Below are 20,169 nucleotides of genomic sequence, written 5' to 3' on the forward strand. Positions count from 1 at the left end.
CGCCGGCCCCCTCACAGCCTCCCCTGGGGTCCACCGAGCTCCGCCGGCGTCCTCTCCTTCCCTCCCCCACTCTCTCTCTCTTTTCCTCTCTTGTTTGGCCTCTCCCCCGCCCGTCTGTTTGCTATATCGGTACGTCCCCCGCCCGTCTGTTCGCTATATCGGTATGGGCCCCGGCATGGCGCGGGCCCGTACCAAGCTATCCCGCCAGGGGTTCCTCCGACCTTGGTCTAAAGAAAGCTTAAAGATGGGTGAAGTCAGCAATGACAAAAGAAGCAGAGAATTAGTGAAGAATTAGAAGAGCTACTTTGATGTCCTGCTGCTCCACTTAATAATGAGCTCCCACATGTCCCAACTCTTTCATAAAGTCTTATGGTGTAAGCATAGTAATGATCCCATCAAGTATCATAGATATCTTTCTGACAATCTTAGCCAGCAAAATTAACAAATCCAGGCAATATAAACGGACCAACAAAGTTGCATTGTTTGTGAAAGCAGAGTGCACAGTGTTAGAGTCATGCAGGAGAATCTCATTAAGGTGCCTGACAGAACCTTGATGTGATATTTAAAAAGATGTTTCTGGATCTTTCATTCTATTATTTGATGCACTGCAGTAAGCATACTTATATTTAAAAAGTTTAAACTAAGTGGAATACACTAAATTTCAAAAGCATTTCAAGGAATCTGTCCAATGGTCAATATTAGATAAGACTACTATTTGTCTAATTCTCCAAGGAGAATGCATGATACAAGTCTCTAGTTGGATAAAAGTACAAGCTAGTTTTCTTCCATGAATCATGATACATGTCTCTAGTTGGATAAAAGTACAAGCTAGTTTTCTTCCATGAATCGTATGTCATAAAATCTAAATTAATGGATATAGAATTAAAACTACAATTCCAAATTTCCAATGTTTCTGAATGTAAAGTGCAGTCAGATTGTTCTTTACTGGAAGTTCTTGGAATTTATAACTAAGATGAGAAAAACTGCTGATCTGCTGCACATATATCCATACCCTCAATAACCTAGCAAATTAATAGGCTTATGAAACCACAGATTTTCTTCCTTTTACGCTAGGAACTGGCTTCTTTATTGTAGAGAAAAACTGAGACATAGAAAATTGAATGGTCAATGAGTTTTTCTTAGCATTTTACCAGGCTGATCTTAAGTCTATCTCGATTTTAATGAGGAAAGACATCTTGTATACATCATCATAACAGCTCATAACATGCTACCTTGTTTCCTATACCAGAAATGGAAATTACAGAGTCCTTGTACATAATTAAAAACACAAGTTTGTGATAAAAGTTAGCAGATAAATATGGCAGAAGATCTAGGTCAACAATCAAATATAATACTAAGGCATGCATAATAAAGTACCTCTTGCATAATATATGACATGTCTAATTAACTAGATCACAGAGATTTGATGATGCAGTACCTCAGCTGCACAAATAAGCCCAAGCTCATCTAGACAATACAAAATCTTCCCATGATATCTTGACAAACTCTTTCTTGATGCCATTAGTATATCATTAGTGTCTTTAAATTGATTGGACGGTGATTCTTGCAAACTAACCAGTGAAGCATCAACCTGTTCAGAACACAAATTTTATTCAAAACAACCTTAGAATATGAATTATAATTTCCAGATCAAGAAGAATTTACCTTCTCCCTTAAAGCTTCTAACTTAATTTTCATATCTTGAAAGTTAAAGTTGGTGGCATCATAGTATATATTAATCATCTTAGCTGAAGGAGCAAATGCTTCAACTTCAGCTCTATCCTTTACAGTATAAACCTGAAAAAATACCAATTTATCAGTGCATCTTCATTTTATTATATAATGCAATGAAGACAAACTTGTTTTGATAAAATAATAGCAATTTCAATGTTTTCAGAGATCGCGTAATAATTATGTGGTGATAGAATATAACCTTAGAATCTAAGATGCTTTCAAGCTCAGATATTTGCTCTTCACAACCTTTGGCTGATGAAACCCCTGTTTAAAGGAGATATGTCAGACATAGTAAGAAATAACAAGCCAAAGAAATACACACAACTGGACTTGCCACAAAAAATTGTAAGATATTAGTCATCCGAATCATAAGGTGGCTCAAACTTGCCCAAATTGATATGATTCTTGTTTTCAGAGCACAAGCAAGTCATGTTGACACTTAAAATGAGCAAAAATTGAAACTATATTCCAAAGAGAAGGGGAAAAAAAGCATGTAAAAACATTGTGAAGGCTATAACTTATAAGGGCATTCTTCTCTGAAATAATTGGCAAATTAAAATGTTTTTAGAGAACATCAACAAGGAAGCCGTAAGTTTCAAACTCAAGATGTCAATTTTATGCACATTTATGACTCTACACAAGGTACGCGGTACCGACTGAACTGACGTACCGGTCTCCACCGGTACGTTCGTTCGGTACCGATTGGAACTGGTACCGAACTGGTTCAAAAAAACAAAAAGAAAACGCGCGGACATGCGCACATCCGCGTTATGCCATAGAGTGGCATTAAAAGCCCACGCGGGATAGCCTGCGTGGGCTCGCTGCCCCGCGCGGCGAGCCTGCGCGGGGAACCGCGCGCTGCGCGTGGACGCGTGATTCGCACTATGTGGAACATGTGCGGGCGCAAGTTGGGGACGCATTTTTCCACTCGCGCCGCGCCCCCGCGCGCTGCCCTAGATTCTCTTTTTTTTCTTTTCTTTTTTTTTCTCTTCTCCTCTTCTTCTTCCCAAGCCGCTCTTTTCTTTCCCTCTCTCCTCCTCTCTTTTTCTCCTTCTCCCGCGAGCAAGGGAGGTCTTCTTCCCTGCGAAGTAGTCTTCTTCCCCGCGAGGTGCTCAGGAGGAAGAAAGAGACCCGGTAGACAAAAATCCCCGCAAGAGAGGTCTTCTTCCCCCCTTCGATAGGTAGTCTTCTCCTCTTTCTCTTCTTCTTCCTCTTCTTCTTTCTTCCTCTTCTTCCTCTTCTTTTGCCCCGCGAGTACCGGTGCGAACCGTACCAATGCCGACTGGTGCCGGTATGGTACAGGCTGAACTCATCGATTCCGACCAGTTTAGTAGACCTTGGCTCTACAGGAGTGAAGTCTTCAGTTAATATTATGGATCAAGGATCAATGGGAGTTTGGCAATCCTAGTAACTTGAGAAGCAAGAATTTAGATGCAAAAACATTTCTTGTAAGGAAAAAACCAGAATAATATAAATGTGCAAATAAGGATTTTCAACATGGTCAGAATATCACAGAAGAAATTATAAAGTACGAAACACCAAAGAAGATACAGCTTGTAGTTTTGTGCAGTATGTCTAGCAACATTCTCCCATCAAGTACACAAAGACAGAAGTTGTTTCTAGCATAAGACTTCATGAGAAGTCCGAATACGTAGACCTAACTGAAGGTAAGACAAGGTCTTGCAGGCACCATAATGCTAAAAGACTGCAGAAGCACTCAATTATGACAGCCTAATCTGCACATGGAAAACCAGATTTTTTTCCAATATGGGAGTTTTCTGGTCACAATTTTTGGTGCACGTTGATATACACTAGATCTTCTAGTGAAATCTTTATCTTGTACTTTTATTTTCTTCCTTGTGTGACCACATTGTCAAGATTTTGTCCTAATCAGATAATGATTTGCCTCCCCACTTGTCCTCAAAAGTTTTATCTAGGCCAAACACATCAGAACATTTTCCATGATACTTTCTGGCCGGCATGTTGGTATTTGGCAGAAGTGTCTGAACATTTGGGCCATCAATTTGGAATAACATGCATGGGTCAACTTGCTGACACATGTGCCACTGCCAGGCCTTGTTGTCAAAGCATTGTCAAATTCCAGCAATCAAAATGACCGTCAAAATCCAGCAAAACTTTGGGGCTTCATCATTTTTAGGTCATATCCCGCTACCATTTCCTTCTTTCACATCCCACTCACAAGCTTTTTGGCTACTAACTCATGATTGTCATCCCATCCATTATCAGGCACAACCAACTCTATGCTTTATTAGATCTGGTGAGTTTGCTTGTTCAATTAGTAGAATAAAAGATTTATTAAAGTAAATATATAAGTATGATGATTGTTCAATTAGAAAAAGGGGATCAATATTATTCGGTATGATTAAGATGCAAAACAGTTTTCAGCTTACAACGAGCTCTTCACGAGAACTTGATTTTATAACCTTTCCTGTCTAGTGTAAACTGATGATGCCAAACAGGCTTGTACATATATGTTCATTTAGAAGATAAAGCAAATGTAATATCCGCAAACAGAAATAATTCCAATGAGAGAGGTCATGAACTTATCTTGCTTTTTTTAGTGTATGTATGTAGTTTTAATTCATCATAGTCTCTGACATGTATTAGATTATCCTACCTCTCCAGGCTTTTTATTGTTTTTGAACAGACATTTAAATTCATCAATGTCTTACCATGGCAATTTAAAAATGTTGATAGTTACACAAGATCTAGAGAATATCAGTGCCCTATCAAGCCAACAAGATGGTCATTGTGGAGTTAAAGAAGTCATATTATAATGAATAATAATCATTAGCTAATACAGCACCACACAAAGAACTAATGATACAGTATAAAATAATAAAAAGCACCTTGACTGCAATAAGAAATAAGTACTTTGAGACAACAATTATGCCTTACAGAAATAATCTTCCTGTAATGTGTACCATCTGTGCCTCGTGATATACTGAGTTATTAGCAAGTTTATCTATGTAGAGACAAGTAATCATCATGGCAAATTAATCATCAAAACAAAACTGAAGCATTAATTAATTTTAAAGCTCCAAAAATGAACTCATTCCAAAAATTAATAATCTGTTGTTCCTATAGTATCTTGCCTTTCCTAACTACAGGAGATGCACTCATTCCAAAAATGGCCGGCTTGCGTCCAGACTTGTGGTAAAATTCCTATATCACAATTAGCATGAAAATAGTTAATCGGATACTGAAAACAAAATAAATCATACAAAAGAAGAATGACAAGGAAAGTATCTCCATATATTTATATTAAGTTTATCACTTAGCAAGATTAACTTTTTATGCACCTTCATTATTTTTGCATATGGATGATTTCCAGTTGCACGATGGCACTCATCAAAGATTATCAAGTTTACCATGTCCAGAGTCAGGAAAGCATGCTTTAAAGCATCCAATAAAATCTGGGGAGTCATCATCACAACCTGTAGAATGGAAGCTGTCAAGAACTCTTAATATAAACAAGTTTGAAGGGAAAGATTAAAGATGCAGTAGATGGTACCTTTTTGAACAGTTAACCCACTAAACATACAGGAATAGAAGAAAAGAGTTCTCAGGTTAGTTTGTATAAAATGTAGTTTACCTAAAGTTAAAGCAAATTAATAGACTGATGGTTGAATTTAATGCATTTTCTACGCAAATCATCCAGATCTTTGGCCCCATCCCCACACCCAAAAAAATGAATAATGAAAATTAAGCTACAGATGAAAAAATTGGGCAAAACTTCTTGGCTGTTATGATGAAAAATGTAAAAGTTGACTATTCACTCATAATTATCCATCAAATTAAACAACTATGTCAAGTCAATGGATACTAATTAATATTAACTACTAGTATCTATCAATTAACTACAACATGGCCTGGAATGCTATCTAAGCGAAAAACATTGCCTCCCATGCACTCTCCCAATACTACAGAGCAAAGGTAGTCATATTCCAAGGACACATGTTTGAATAACATACAGAAAGAAATATAATTGTAATGCTGAGCAAGGCTAAAGAAGAACCAATTAGACGGTCTTAGAATGAGGATGAAGTAACAGAAATAGTGGTAACACAAACTATTATGTGGAGAGAGAAAGCAACTAGTAGAGATTGAACCAAGGTATGTTGTACCGGTACCGGTAGGCGTACCGATTGCCTACCAGACCGGTACGATACTGATTCGGACCGGTTTGTACCGGTTCTGAACTGGTCTGCTGCGGGACCGCGTGCATGTGCGGTTTCCAGCGCATGGGCGGTTCCCAGAGCTCACCCGCGCTAGCGCGCTGCCCAGCGTGGTTCCCAGCGCGCGCCCCGCCCTGCCCAGCATGGGGAACCACGCACGACGCACTGGGCAGCATGCGCAGGCGCGCGTACTGATGCAAACCAGTCCAGTTCGCACCGGTACGCGACCATACCGATCGGTTCCGGCCCCTCTGGGGCCCGAACCGTTTTCCATACTTGAATCGGACCGGACGGACCGGTCCGGTACATGCTGAACGGGTCGGTTCAGCATACCATGGATTGAACAATAAGCTTTATATGGGTAATGTCTACTTGCTAGATTTCCTAGAAGTATCCTTCAGTAAATGATTCATCCATGATCCATAATCACTCAAAGGCATGAAATATGTTGGATAACTTAGGGTCATACTTGGTCGTACACTCGTACTGGTGTATCGCTTTGTACCGAGCATATTGTACCATACCAGTATTGAACCAAGACTTGGGACCGGAGATGCACCGAGTCTTGGTACGCCAAACCAATCCTCGTGCCGGGCATACCAACACTGTACCAACATGGTCCGATATAGGGTCAGATACAGATGGCGAACCTTGCCTAGGGATAATACAAATGCATGGAAACAATGTAAGTTTGTATCTTGGCTTGAATAATTAGCCCCAAGTGAGGCAAGATACCTTTAACTAAGCAGATTTGCTTTGTAAGAGCAGCAGATCAGCTGACATGATCAAGTATGTTTTACAAATTTGAGCACTGTAGTATGAAGTACCTAAGATTGGTCTATGTTAAAAAAACTGAAGTAGCATCTCTTAGAGTACTAGTTGTGAATCCTTTTACTTTATTCCAGCATAGACCAAATGTTAGCATCATAAACATATCATGGTTTCTGAATCCTTTTGACTTTATTCCTCTACAAAATTATATTTTTATCAAAATATGGCAATGATAAATTTAAAATTTTACCCTCCGGCCATATTTTGAAACCATGATATGTTTATCATTGACATATTTTGATAAAAATATAATTTTTGGAATATTAGGTTCTAGAGAAAATTTTCAAGATTAGTTGGAATTGTTTACTGAGTGCGCCCACAAGGTATGTAATGATTCTCTTTTCTTAGATTTTTCATTTATTTACTCTGAATAAATATTTATTAAATAAATTATAAATTGATTAACATGCAATTCATGAATTTTATAAAATTATATTTTAAATGGAAAATAAATTTGTAAATTGAAAGTATTACTTTCATTACTGATTATTATGCATAATTGTTTAGAAACATTTTATTGAACATGCATACTTGTTTAGAATTTGATAAATGCGTATATGTGATTTGTGAATAGCTTTAATACATTTTAATTCTTTAACTCTCAACCCGACCATATTTTGAACCTCACACATGGAGATTATATTTTGGTACTTTGTCTATTCCAAAAACTCATTATTCCAGGCCTTTCATAGAGTATAAATGAGGGTTTCTAGCCCACTCCATAGAGTACAAGTGCAATATTCTATCCCCTCCACAGGGTCCAAGAGCTGTTCTTTAGTTTGCCAAAGGATATAAGTGTGGTCATAGTCTAATAGGTTGTTGAGTTGAAATATAACATCTTAAATTGTTTTATGATCATGAATATGAACAATTAAGCAAACATTAATATTTTTAATTATAAAAATTATCTTATTAAAATATAATAATTTTCTTATATGCTTGCTATATTCAAGGAAATTAATTTAATTTATTATTGAGTTATCTAGTTAAGGTATTCATTATTTACTAGGATGCTGAGCTCATTATTTGGCCTCTTCTTTCTTTACAAGTCTAGATAACTAGTTGCTGATGGGATATTATTATGTAGTGTACTAGTTGAGAGAATAGAATCTTCGGCATATCCTAGAATTAGTATTTGTTTACTTAGTATAGACCTTGGAAGCATTTTATAGGTTTCTTTCTTCGATTAAATATTTGGAGAACAATTGAAGTTAAATTCTTCTAAATAAAATTCATCAAGTTTCTTGTGAGTTTTTTTTGGACTTGTTAATCGTTCAATTTTGAATTTTAATTGCTCTGATTTTATTCCTTTTCCTTATTTATATTATTATGATATCATGTTGGATACCTTGCATGCTTGTGGGGTAATACCCTATAAGTAAGTGGCAGTTGCCAAGTCTCTGACTTGTGATTTCAGGCTGAGGGTGTGAGAACCTATGCTGTAGTATTATATCTAAAAGGATCACCTAGCCGACGCAGCTAGAAACGGTCAAGTTTGGCTAATATTATTAACTAGGATGGAGTATTAGGTGTGTAACCAAGGCAAATTACAATTCCGTATCTTTCTCGTTGATACTGAAACACCTTAGTAGAACCTACGAACTAATCATTGAGTGGTTGTTTGTTTCTAATTTAGCATAATTAGTCATCATTTTTAACCCAAAGGGGTGGAGCTCGGGATAGAATTTTAAATGGGTTAGTGTGTCAGCAAGGTATAGTCCCATTTCTTTCTCATTGGTGCCCAAACACCTTCATTAGTAACAACTTACAACAAGGTTCACCGTCTCGGTACCGGATCACGTACCGGTGCCACACTAGCACAGTGTCGATATGGTACGGAATGAAATTTTTTTGGCGTACTGGATATCGGTACCAAACCGATACAGTACGCCCCGTACCGCCCGGTTCGGGCCGGTACGGCATACCTTGACTTACAAGCTTCATTAATTCTTAATGGTTGTTTCATTCTGATTTTGCATTGATAAATAATCATTGTGCAAAGCTACTTTTAGATTATATTTCTTTTTCTGGGTCATCTATTACACAGTATGTAGAGAAAAATTGTACCCAACTAGTTGATGTCTAGCACTAATATAGGTAGTAGGTACTTATATAAATGTATAGGATATGGTATTTCATTTTGTAATATCTTTTCCTTTGATTTATTTTGATTTATTTATAATTCTCTAGTTAATTTTGCATTACATATTTATACATGTGTCTATGTATCTAATCAATTATGTTAACAAAGTTCACCTGATCACTTAACTAAATGGCCACCTTCCACTTAAATGTTAGGTAGCCTCTTAATCGACTTCTCACCATGCTTGCTCTATACATGCTAAAGAACAGTTTGCAGAAAAGCTCTCTCTCCCATGAACCAAGTATAATAATTCCATAGTGGTTTAATGTTTGAAAAGTGATGAACTAATGACGAGTAGTTTGTGAGGCATGTATATCTCCCATGAAACAACTGCTTCTGACAGTTGCAGCTCACAGTCCTTATTCATTCCCCATTACCATTGATGCATCTGCAGTGGACCTAGCTAGCACATATCAAAAGCTGCTCAAGACAGCAAACGGCTTCAATGTTTGATTTGGGGCTAAGTTTTTGATGGTTAAGGAAGATTTGGGATATAAACCTCAAATATATGATGATAAGGACAAACAACATTACAGATTTGAAAAAAATTCGAAGAACCCAAATGTCAAGATCAATTGGAGATATTATAAAAAATCTATCCAATCATGAGGAGACTCATACTATATCTACTTTTTACTTTATATCAATCAAATTCTAGCAAATTACAGGGAGATTCTTTTGCACAATCATTTTCCATATTTGTAAAATATGCTACCTTTTTAGCTAGGAATGAATGTAGACATATTCATGGGTAAATTTTAAGGGGGCTTCTACAACTATAAATAGGGGTGCCTAGCCAATTAAGAAGCCTGTCTTGAGTTCAATCAATTCTAAGCTCCCTTCTCTGTCTTTTGAGAGTGCAAGATTTTCTTTTAGTTGTTTCTATTTCTCCGAACTTGCTACTTTAGTTGTTAGGAAATCTCATTTTTCAAGAAAGAATGGCCAGAGCATGCACTAACCTCCAATACTCCTCTGACAATTGCTGAAAATTTTCAAAGGGTGATTTAAAATAAATTATGAATGTAAGGAAAACTGTAAAAGTTTAAAAGAAAAAGATTTATGCGGACAAAGAAGATGATGATATTTACCTACTCTGATTATGAATTACTAAACTTTAGCTACCTAATACATATTAAATTGGTACACCAATGTTCTCATGGGGTAGAAGGGTGAAAATGGCATATTTCATTTGTGGAAAGATCCAACAACTTTGCTTAAAATCAAGTTCTAGACAAGTGAAAAATTACTTTGTCATCTCATTTTATTTGGGCACCAAATATATATGACATTTGGGCAAAAAGCACATATAACAAACAAAATAAACAAGATGGTATTTTCTATTGAAAACTGTAAGATTTTCAATGAATATATAATATGTGTTAATATTTAGCCACATGCAAATATATTTGTACAAGAAGATGATTTAGAATGCAATGTTTAGTATAGTCTAATCATTAAAACAAAACAAATGTTAATTCAAAGTTCAGATGTAATTTCATTATCTCATATAGAACTAAATCTGAAACATTATAAGTGAAATTGAACTCTATGGTCATACAAGTGGGGGACTCTAAAGTCTTAGAAAAATATTTCATTTAGGGAGGTTGAAAATCAAAGATATATAGGTAAATATCTGAAAGCTATATAACTTTCAGTTTTAAATTTTAACCATTAAAGTTGGGTAATATCCCCACTTGCATCATTTAGTGGTGGCCCATGCCCAAATCAGCCGAATAAAAATAAAGTTGTTAAACATGGTTTTAATTTTTCGCTAGAACCAAGGAATGTCGAACCTGGCCGAACCACCTAGTGCAGCCTGTACCAAGCCAACCCGGTGGAAAACCGGGTCGGTTCGGCCTTTGGATTCGGCCCCAAACCGGCCAGAACTGGTCCAAAACCGATCGGAAAAGATCCGAACCAGACCTTACCGGTGCTAATTGGCCTAGAACTGGCCAATTCCATTCGAACTCGGTGCGAACCGACCGGTTCGCACCAAGTCAACCCGGTTCTAAAACCGAGCCCCTCCCTTTTCCTTTTTTTTGGTGTTAAAATGAGTTGGGAAGGCCTTCCCAACAACATGTGTAAGCGGCGGAGAACTTTTCGCCTTTCCTCCTTCCCACCGGGTCAAAAGGCACACTGATTCAACACTTCAGAAAAAACATCCGATCCTAAATAAGGTGTGCTTTCTCTCCCCTATCTCATTTCCTCATTTTTTTGGGGCTTGAAAAAATAGTTCGAAAATTGCAAAATAAGGAGAAATCATGCCAAAATTCTTGATTTGGGCTTGATTTTATTATATGTTGTAGATCTATGGACGATCTACATGGTGACATAAAAATTTTTAATTTTTGAATTATATATATGTTAGAAATTAAAAATTTATTTTGGATTAAAAATAAAAAAATATATTTAAAAAATAAAAATTAAAAAAAAATAAAATCAGAAGCATAAAATTTGGTGTTCATTTATTTAAGTTTTAATGCAATCATGAGCACAGTGGCCTAGGCCTAAATTTAGAAAAAAATAAGAAATAAGTAGTCTTTGATGCATGCTCAAGGGATTAGAAAAATAGCATTGTTGGATTCTACATGGATCTGAACTGAAATTAATTTTTTAAAATATTAATATTTTAAAATTATTTTTAAATTTAAAAATAAAAATTATTTTTTACATGGTCACTACGCTATCCAGTTGACTCGGTCAGAAGAGCGACATACATCCTTTCAACATAGCTAAGCAAAGAGAGGCATGAAGGGTAAGTAGACCACGAGTAGCACGGAAGGTAAGAAGGCAGCTGCAAGCATGAAAAAAAGAAAAACAAAAGGCACCTACAGTCCCAATGGAGTCCCAGTTTATACATGCTACATAGATTAGAGACCATGATGCACGATCTGGTAGAGCCCGCCAAGATCCAATTGCATATAGGAGACAGGCTTCTCGAGGTCATTCAGGAGGATACGGTGCAACTGCAAATGACCTCGCAACTACATACAACCTATGGCCCATATGGATATGGTGCATCTAAGACATCTTCTGGTGGCTACTGCCCTACGCAGACTGGAGCATCTTATGGGTCGAATTTTGCTGTTGGCTTATTCGGATGGGCCCCTTCACAGTCGTTTTATCAACCAGTTTATCAGTCCGAGGACATCCCTCAGAGCCAGAGCTTCGGCGAAAGATCCGAAAGTACTTATAACCTGAAGCGCGTTCCTTATAGGATAAACATACAAGATTACAACGTTGCTTGGTTAGATGGGTGGATTGATGTGCCTCCTGACTATGCCGATGATCCGGATATCTACAAGGCATCGTCATTCGATCCGATTTTAGATATCGGTATGTATATTGTACTTTAAACGTATATAATTGATTGTATTATTTTATAATTTTTACCTCAGTACTTGATTTGAGGATATCTCATGTTGTTCCTTGTAGCATGCAATATCTCACTAATTATTTTATAATTTGTATCATTTTAAAATAATAAGATGCATTATTTAGGTTAAACTGAAATTATAGAAACATCAAAAAATATGAAAATTCATCAAAAAATATCAAAAAAATCGAAGTAGACTTAAAATCATTAAAAAAGTTCAAAAAGAGTGATTACCAATTAAATCAACTTGAAATACTCCACATAAAACAAAATTGGGCGTGCCGGTTCGGAACTGGCATGTCTTACCGTACCGTGTGCCTGTACCATACCAAACTGTCAACCAACTGGTACGGATCCCAATACCGGTTCGGCAGACCTAGGGTAGAACAATACTAAAACCAAAGTTTATCAATTATGGTTGGAACTAATCCAAAACTAGGGCAGATTTCAATGTTTTGACCGAAAATTTTTTATGGTTTAATTCAATCGTACATGTAAGCAATTCATTAGAGATTTTGTCATTTCTTCATTTTCCTAATATTAAGAAGTGTCTTCCCAATATTTAGCTTAAAATATACAAGTTTATGAATATTTGGAGGTGCTATGAAATTAGGTCTAAAAGAATCTAGACTAGTATGATTTTTGAATAGGCTAGACTAGTTTAGAGCTTAATAAACATTTAGATTTTTGTGTTGGAACTGTCTTCAAAACAAAAATGATATGTTAAACTAAAAAATAATGTCATGTGAATAATAACAAGGTCTGCTATGCCAGAAAGGAGGCCTAGACTGGTTGCCCGACGGCACGGAACGGTATGCCCCCATACCATTCCGTGTCGGCCCCGTATCGACACAGTAGAGGAGGCAGGAGAGAGGGCGAATGGGAGAGAGAAAAAAAGGAGGGAGAGAGGAGGGTGGGAGAGAAGAGGGGGAGAGGGGGAGGGAGAGAGGAGGGTGGCAGAGACCGGTGGTGGGCTGGTGGAGGGCGGCGACCCGGACGGAGGAGGGCTCTACAAGCGGGTCCCCTATGTTTAGGGGGAAGGAGAGAGGAGGGTGGCAGAGACCGGTGGTGGGCTGGTGGAGGGCGGCGACCTGGACGGAGGAGGGCTCTGCAAGCGGGTCCCCTATTTCGAACATAGGGGACCCAACCGCAGAGCCCAGAGGAGCCTCCTCCGGGCGGCTCGTCGGTCTCCGCAGGCTCACCGCTCGACCTTCACCTCCCTCTCTCTTCCTTCCTCTCCCTCTCCCTCTCCCTTCCTCCTCGCTCACTCTCTCTTTTCCTCTTTTTTCTTCTCCTCCTCCTCCGGCGACGGGTTTCGTTTCCATTGCCCGAATCATCCCAGTCCGCCGCCGGGACAGCTCGATATGATCAGAGCCGCTCGGTTCGGAACAGTTCTACTGACCCTGTTTTATAGTCTATCAATAATAATATATATGTATGCAGGCATGCATCTCGTAAAGGCATACATGCAAAGAATATCTTAGTATAAACAACCCAAACAATATACTCGAACGTACCAAATAATACTCAAAAATAACAGAATGTCGTATGGTTGCTTTTAGATGATCCTTGATTCCTTTTCTAAATATGTTTACTTTTCTTTTTCTACTGCTTTCCTTTTTTATATATTTTTTGAATCTTCATTATTTTCTGGCCAAATCTATTGATGCTAAAACTCGCTTGACCTGTCCAAGATGGGAACCAAATTATTGAACACTGAATGAGATACACAAAAAACTAAAGTTCTGAGATACATTTCACCATTCTATAAACCTAAATCTCATAGGCATTTAGATTCTTTTGCTTTTGGTTATCGTCAAACTTTAGTAGCATGAATCTTCCACTTGGAGTAGCACATCTTATTTGAACTATATCAAGGAGCTCATCCCTGCACCCACTTCCTCAACTTTTCCTTATTCAATTTTTTTTTCTTAAGAGAGCTACTTTCCCATGCCCACGCCCAAATCTGCTCATGCACCCACTTCTGATAACCGAGCATCAAATAGTAAATTTGTACATTATTCTGTAAAATAACTACTTTATCATTCAACAATCCAAATCCAATCACCTAAGTGTACGGCTAGCGAACTAATATAAAGGGCAGATAATATAATATATTTTAAAATCATCTCACATTTGTTTTCTTGACCTTAACTATTTTTCTTTTATTGCCAAAATTTTATCAACTTTATTTATAATTTTCAGTTGAAACTACCAAAATTCAAATTGCCAATGAAACCGCCAAAACTAATGAAACTGGACTTCATTCGGCAACACTAAAACCCAAAATTGTGTTTTTGAACCTCCGTGCAAAGTAGGATCCTCTTTCACATCAAATTACTCATGATCCAGAATTGTAAATTATAACTTTAAGCCAATCAGAGGCTGACAAAGTACAATAAATATATAATGCCATGCCAACACTCAATAAGCATTTTCTGACAAAGATATGCTCGAGTGCTTATTTATATGCAAACAACATAATAAGACACACTAGGATTCCCCTTTTTTCGATCTAGAGTAACTTTGATTACCTACTTTGAGGAGTGAAACATTTGGGACATTCAAACTTTTAATCTACGGCCAACCAATCATTCTAAACGATGCTATGAAATGTTCTAATTGCTAATAATGATGACCAAACAATATGCAATGCATTATCTAAAGATATCTAACTAGCATAAAATTGGGCTTTATAATAATCGAACAATATACAATGGAGAAGTTCAAAGGAGATTGGTCACATTATAGAGAAGAAAAGGTAAACCGTAAAACCAAACTCACTGAGATGACTTCAGCTAAGTTTGGTTGTATTAGTGCAGCTCAACTTCATTTTAATCTGTGCTGACATGCATCATCACAGATCACTCTGACATGCTACAGCCAGATCAATGCACATTTATACATTCCAATAAAGGACACAACTGGTATGAATCCTATGTGTGTGTGTGTCTATATCAAGCCAATAGGCTTATCATATATGTGAGGACCTGTGCGGGCGTGTGTTTAGTCCCACATCGGTTATTCGCTGGGTAGATCTTGGGTACTTATACAGGATCAAGGAACCCAAATAATGTGAGGACCCGTACGGGCGTGTGTTTAGTTCCACATCGGTTATTCGCTGGGTAGATCTTGGGTATTTATACAGGATCAAGGAATCCAAATAATAACTTCCGGCTAGCCATTTTGGGTGAGCTCCTAGGTTGTTACAAATGGTATCAGAGCGGATCCGGCTCATAACTTATGTGGACTAGGGGACACTGCAGCACGGATCCATTGGGGTTGACCACGGACCGATCGTGGTGTTTGTAATTAGATTTGAATGGATTTGAACCCTTAGCCTGACGAGGATGTCAGGGCTTGAACGGGGGGAGTATGTGAGGACCTGTGCGGGCGTGTGTTTAGTCCCACATCGGTTATTTGCTGGGTAGATCTTGGGTACTTATACAGGATCAAGGAACCCAAATAATACCTTCCGGCTAGCCATTTTGGGTAAGATCCTGGGTTGTTACAAATAATACCTTCCGACTAGCCATTTTGGGTGAGGTCCTGGGTTGTTACAAATGGTATCAGAGCGGACCCGGCTCATAACCTATGTGAACTAGGAGACACTGCAGCACGGATCCATTGGGGCTGACAATGGGCCAATCGTGGTCTTTGTGATTAGATTTGAATGGATTTGAACCCTTAGCCTGACGAGGACGTCAGGGCTTGAACGGAGGGAGTATGCGAGGACCCATGCGGGCGTGTGTTTAGTCCCACATCGGTTATTCGCTGGGTAGATCTTGGGTACTTATACAGGATCAAGGAACCCAAACAATACCTTCCGGCTAGCCATTTTGGGTGAGGTCCTGGGTTGTTACAATATATCAATAAATGTTTATATACACTAACTCAAGATGTCACTAATATGAATCCTATACATCAGGGCAACAAGCATCAGACAACACATGTTTGACAACTATAGGCATGTGATCTAGATTGGAACTTAGACCTTTTTGCATCACATACTTGGTCATGCTTAGTAGGTGCGGTCCCGGATTACTTAACTCTATACTTAGGCCAAAATCATGACACATTATATGATAACTAATACTAGCTAATCACATTATATGATACCATGTATTTGTATTCAGATACAGTTTTGCCCAAAATCATGGCATTCAGATATCAGACTAGATCTCATAAGAAGTCTAGATTTACCATGGGAAATAGGCGCAAAAATTAATAATTGTCAGTAATAACCATAGTTATTCAAGTAACTGAATATGCTGTTTTCGGTGAGAAGAAAAGTAAACATTGCAACCTCCAGTACCTAATAAAATAAAATGATTAAATACCATTAAAGTTTCTTCAAGAATGAAACCAAAGTTAGGTCAAAAAAAATGTTTTTTTAAGAAGCTTTTACCAGATCAAAAAATTGTTGTACCCCAAATAATTATAGTCACTGTAGCTAGAACTACACCAAGCATCTGTACATAAAATCATAGTTTAATGGACATAAAGGGCCAAAAGAATTACATCTCTGCTGCCAACTTCCTTCTTCCAGAATTCAGCGCTCCACTCACCAATCTTCTTTGCCCCATAGTATTCAGCCACGTCAAACTCTGTATGATCTCTGATCACTTCATATTGCTGCAGATCACTTATAATGTCAAGTTCTCTACCAAAAATCTTAGCTCCCAATAAAAGGAAGGCAAAACGAAACTTGCAAAGAATCCCTGCATCACCTGATTGACAAGATTAACGGTTGGTGCCAGAAAAAATATGAACATCTTTTTACCATTTTCAATCAGCTTTCTCCCAATCTCCTTTATAAGCATCACCGCGATCATCGTCTTTCCAGCCCCTGTTTCCAGCACCGCAATAGTGTTCCTTTGCATTGCAACCTCGAATACCTTAATCTGATAACTGAAAACCACAATAAAAAAAAAAAAAGGAAACTTGAAAACAATTCTTCTTCAAGAAACTGAGTAGGAGAAGAACCCAGCAAGAACCTCCTAGGCTGGAAAGCCTTGGTTGGCCTTCGAGATGGTCGTTCCTCCTTGTCCTCCATGACTTCTTTGGCGGAATCCATGGCTGGAGGGTCGATGGGAGATCGGAGGGAGGAGAATTCCGAGGGTTTTCTTGGTCGTGTTTGGTTTTTGAAGCCCTGGAGCTCCAGCTGAGGACGTGGACGGCCGATGGTACGGCCTGAGAAAAGGCCAAGGCGAAGGGCATGGATTCCCTTCTCGACGGAAAAGGACGAGGGAGGCTAAAAATGCGTGAGGGCAGAGCAGGGTGGCGGAGTTGCATGAGAGAAACCTTCCTCTTGCTTCGGATGGCGGGTTTCGAACAGAAGTTGTATAATTACCTTCATACCCTTAATTTTGGCTGAAATGAATGATAGCGAAAATTATATGAAGATGACAATATCCATAATAATCCTTCCATCTACTCTTAAAAAGGTTACTTTTTCAATTATTTTACTAAGATTTCAACTATCCCACATTCTAAGCAAGGTTCCTATGACCCCATTCTTTTTTTTACTTCCATATGAAATCACAGCACTGAATTGATAATCTCTTAAATAAAATCCTAACATTTTATTTTATATTTTGGGTCGTCATGTTGATCAAAGGTATCTATGTGCTTAATTTTCTCATAAAATTAATAACTTATACAATCAAGTTGCATAATTCATGTATTTAATGTATGGCTTTAACTTTAAAATAGTTAAAATTACATAAATATTATGTGCTTTTCATTTCTATTTGTTGCATACTTTATTACGAAGACACTTGCATAATACTAAATGTAAAATACATTATTATATCACTATAAATAATATCTTAATTTGTATATGTCCATATTATGATTTTTTTTGACTTTTAACCTAATCAACTTTTTAACAGTTGCCACAATATTATCTATTCATTGCTGATCTTTTTAATACCCAAATATTTTTTTCTTTTAGAATCGGTCGAGCAACATTGCCCATATATCCTTGATATCTCAAAATACAAATAATATGATATATACAAATATAGATTAAATTATACTAACAAGGAATGACTAAATGAATAAACATATCATAAGTAGAAAATAGAGGAATCCATCCATATAATTTTTAAATTGGTGCCTTCTCATATCTTACCAATTATTTGTATGTATCATTAATTTGAGTTATAACATTGACAATCAATCATTGCACCTAATTCCCTCCCCTATCTTACTTTTATCATGAACTACCACATATTCAACTAATATATACAATCTTATAGTAATTTTTTGGACTAAATTTTCCTAAATACTAGTTTCATGTATAACTATAGCATTGAACTTCGTTTTCCAGCCATTTTAATATATAGGTACTATAAGCTATTTTAAGGATAAATGATAAAATGCATAAGAAATAATAACCTTATAACAGCATTTTATCTAGACTCAGTTTATATAGTTTATTTGATAAAAATAGAAAGAGAAGTAAAAAAATTAAGCCATTGGGTTAAAGCATAGTTATCCAGTCAACCAAAATCTCATAAATAATAAGAACTAATATTTTTACATAATTAATTTTAATTGTTATTCAAAATATTGGCCTAATTTATTTTGAAGATATTTTGACATGGTACATGCAATTTTTAGACTTATTATTGAGTTAAAAATATTATTGAGATGTATTTGTCCAACTCCTATACTAAATATTTCATTTCATAATAAAAATTTAGTAAAAATAGTTATCTGTATATAAATCTATCATTAGTAAAGGAGATGAAGGCATGGAATATAGTTTCTATAATAAGTAATAGGATATTAAGGACTAGTATGAAAATAGAGATATATACGATAAATATAATAACATAGGTTGACAAATATATGTGCATTATAAGAAATGTCGAAATAATTAAACAAAAAATCCTTTGTACCTTTAAGTAGAAGACATATAGAAAAATAAGGAAACAAGTAAATACTTAAGTATTTTACAACTTTAATATATATTTGTTTGAAACTAAAGATATAAATTAATTTTCTTAATAGAAAAGAATAATATGAGTTCAAAAGTTATGAGAGATTTTGCAATTAATAAGGTAATGGAGAAGTGAAGACAATGCAAAACCGTACAAGAATCTCACTATTAGGAAAAGGTAGACATAAGGGACATTAATATCCTTCTTAATAAGATAGTAGAAACTTAAAATATATGAATGGTCGTTATATAAGAGAACCTTTTTTTTGTAGTACAACTAAATTGAGTATGATTAGTTAAGATAGAATATCATTGTATATATGGTAAAATTTTGAATTATATAAAATATATACTTACATTTATAGCCTTATTCTTACCTGAAGTATCCATTTAATTGTATAAACAATATTTTAATATAAATGATTATAATTATTTTTTATTGACCCTTCTGCTTTCATGCAAGATGTCAAGGATGATATTGTTCACTAAAAAGTAATTTCTTTCTTTCTTCTAAGAAACTATCATAAATTTGAAACAAGGTCATTGTGATCCCCTTTTTTTTTTTACTTTTATGATATGTGAAGATGTCAAGGTTGATATTGTTCACTAAAAAGCAATTTCTTTCTTTTTTCTAACATTTCAAGTATCATAAATCTGAAATAAGGTCATTGTGATCCCTTTTTTTTATATCTTTCTATGATATGTGAAATTTTACTATCAATTTTACCCACATGTCTTAATTGCAATAGGATGATAATCTCTCATATTTATGTAGAGATCTGATCATTTATATATATATATATATATATATATATATATATATATATATATATATATATGTACGTATGTATGTATCCAACTTTTATAATGAATATCTTATATTATAATACAAATTTAGTATTATAGATATTTATATTTCAATTTATCATGAGCAATG

General features: G+C 36.3%; 1 protein-coding gene across 1 annotated transcript in view; it reads right to left on the reverse strand.

Moving 5' to 3' along the window:
• The window catches only part of LOC103711964 (endoribonuclease Dicer homolog 3b-like), a 78,597-nt gene extending 61,039 nt beyond the window's left edge, over positions 1-17,558 (reverse strand). Inside the window, exons 1-8 of the mRNA XM_039119996.1 lie at positions 17,281-17,558; positions 17,014-17,194; positions 16,805-16,918; positions 5,058-5,192; positions 4,851-4,920; positions 1,934-1,998; positions 1,666-1,797; positions 1,439-1,591 (exon numbers count right to left, since the gene is read on the reverse strand). Coding sequence (XP_038975924.1) covers positions 1,439-1,591; positions 1,666-1,797; positions 1,934-1,998; positions 4,851-4,920; positions 5,058-5,192; positions 16,805-16,918; positions 17,014-17,194; positions 17,281-17,360 — 930 coding nt within the window. The 5' untranslated portion in view covers positions 17,361-17,558. The remainder of the gene's footprint in view (positions 1-1,438; positions 1,592-1,665; positions 1,798-1,933; positions 1,999-4,850; positions 4,921-5,057; positions 5,193-16,804; positions 16,919-17,013; positions 17,195-17,280) is intronic.
• Positions 17,559-20,169: the final 2,611 nt, after the last annotated feature.

Source organism: Phoenix dactylifera, unplaced genomic scaffold (assembly GCF_009389715.1).
Source record: "Phoenix dactylifera cultivar Barhee BC4 unplaced genomic scaffold, palm_55x_up_171113_PBpolish2nd_filt_p 000675F, whole genome shotgun sequence".
NCBI lineage: Eukaryota > Viridiplantae > Streptophyta > Magnoliopsida > Arecales > Arecaceae > Phoenix > Phoenix dactylifera.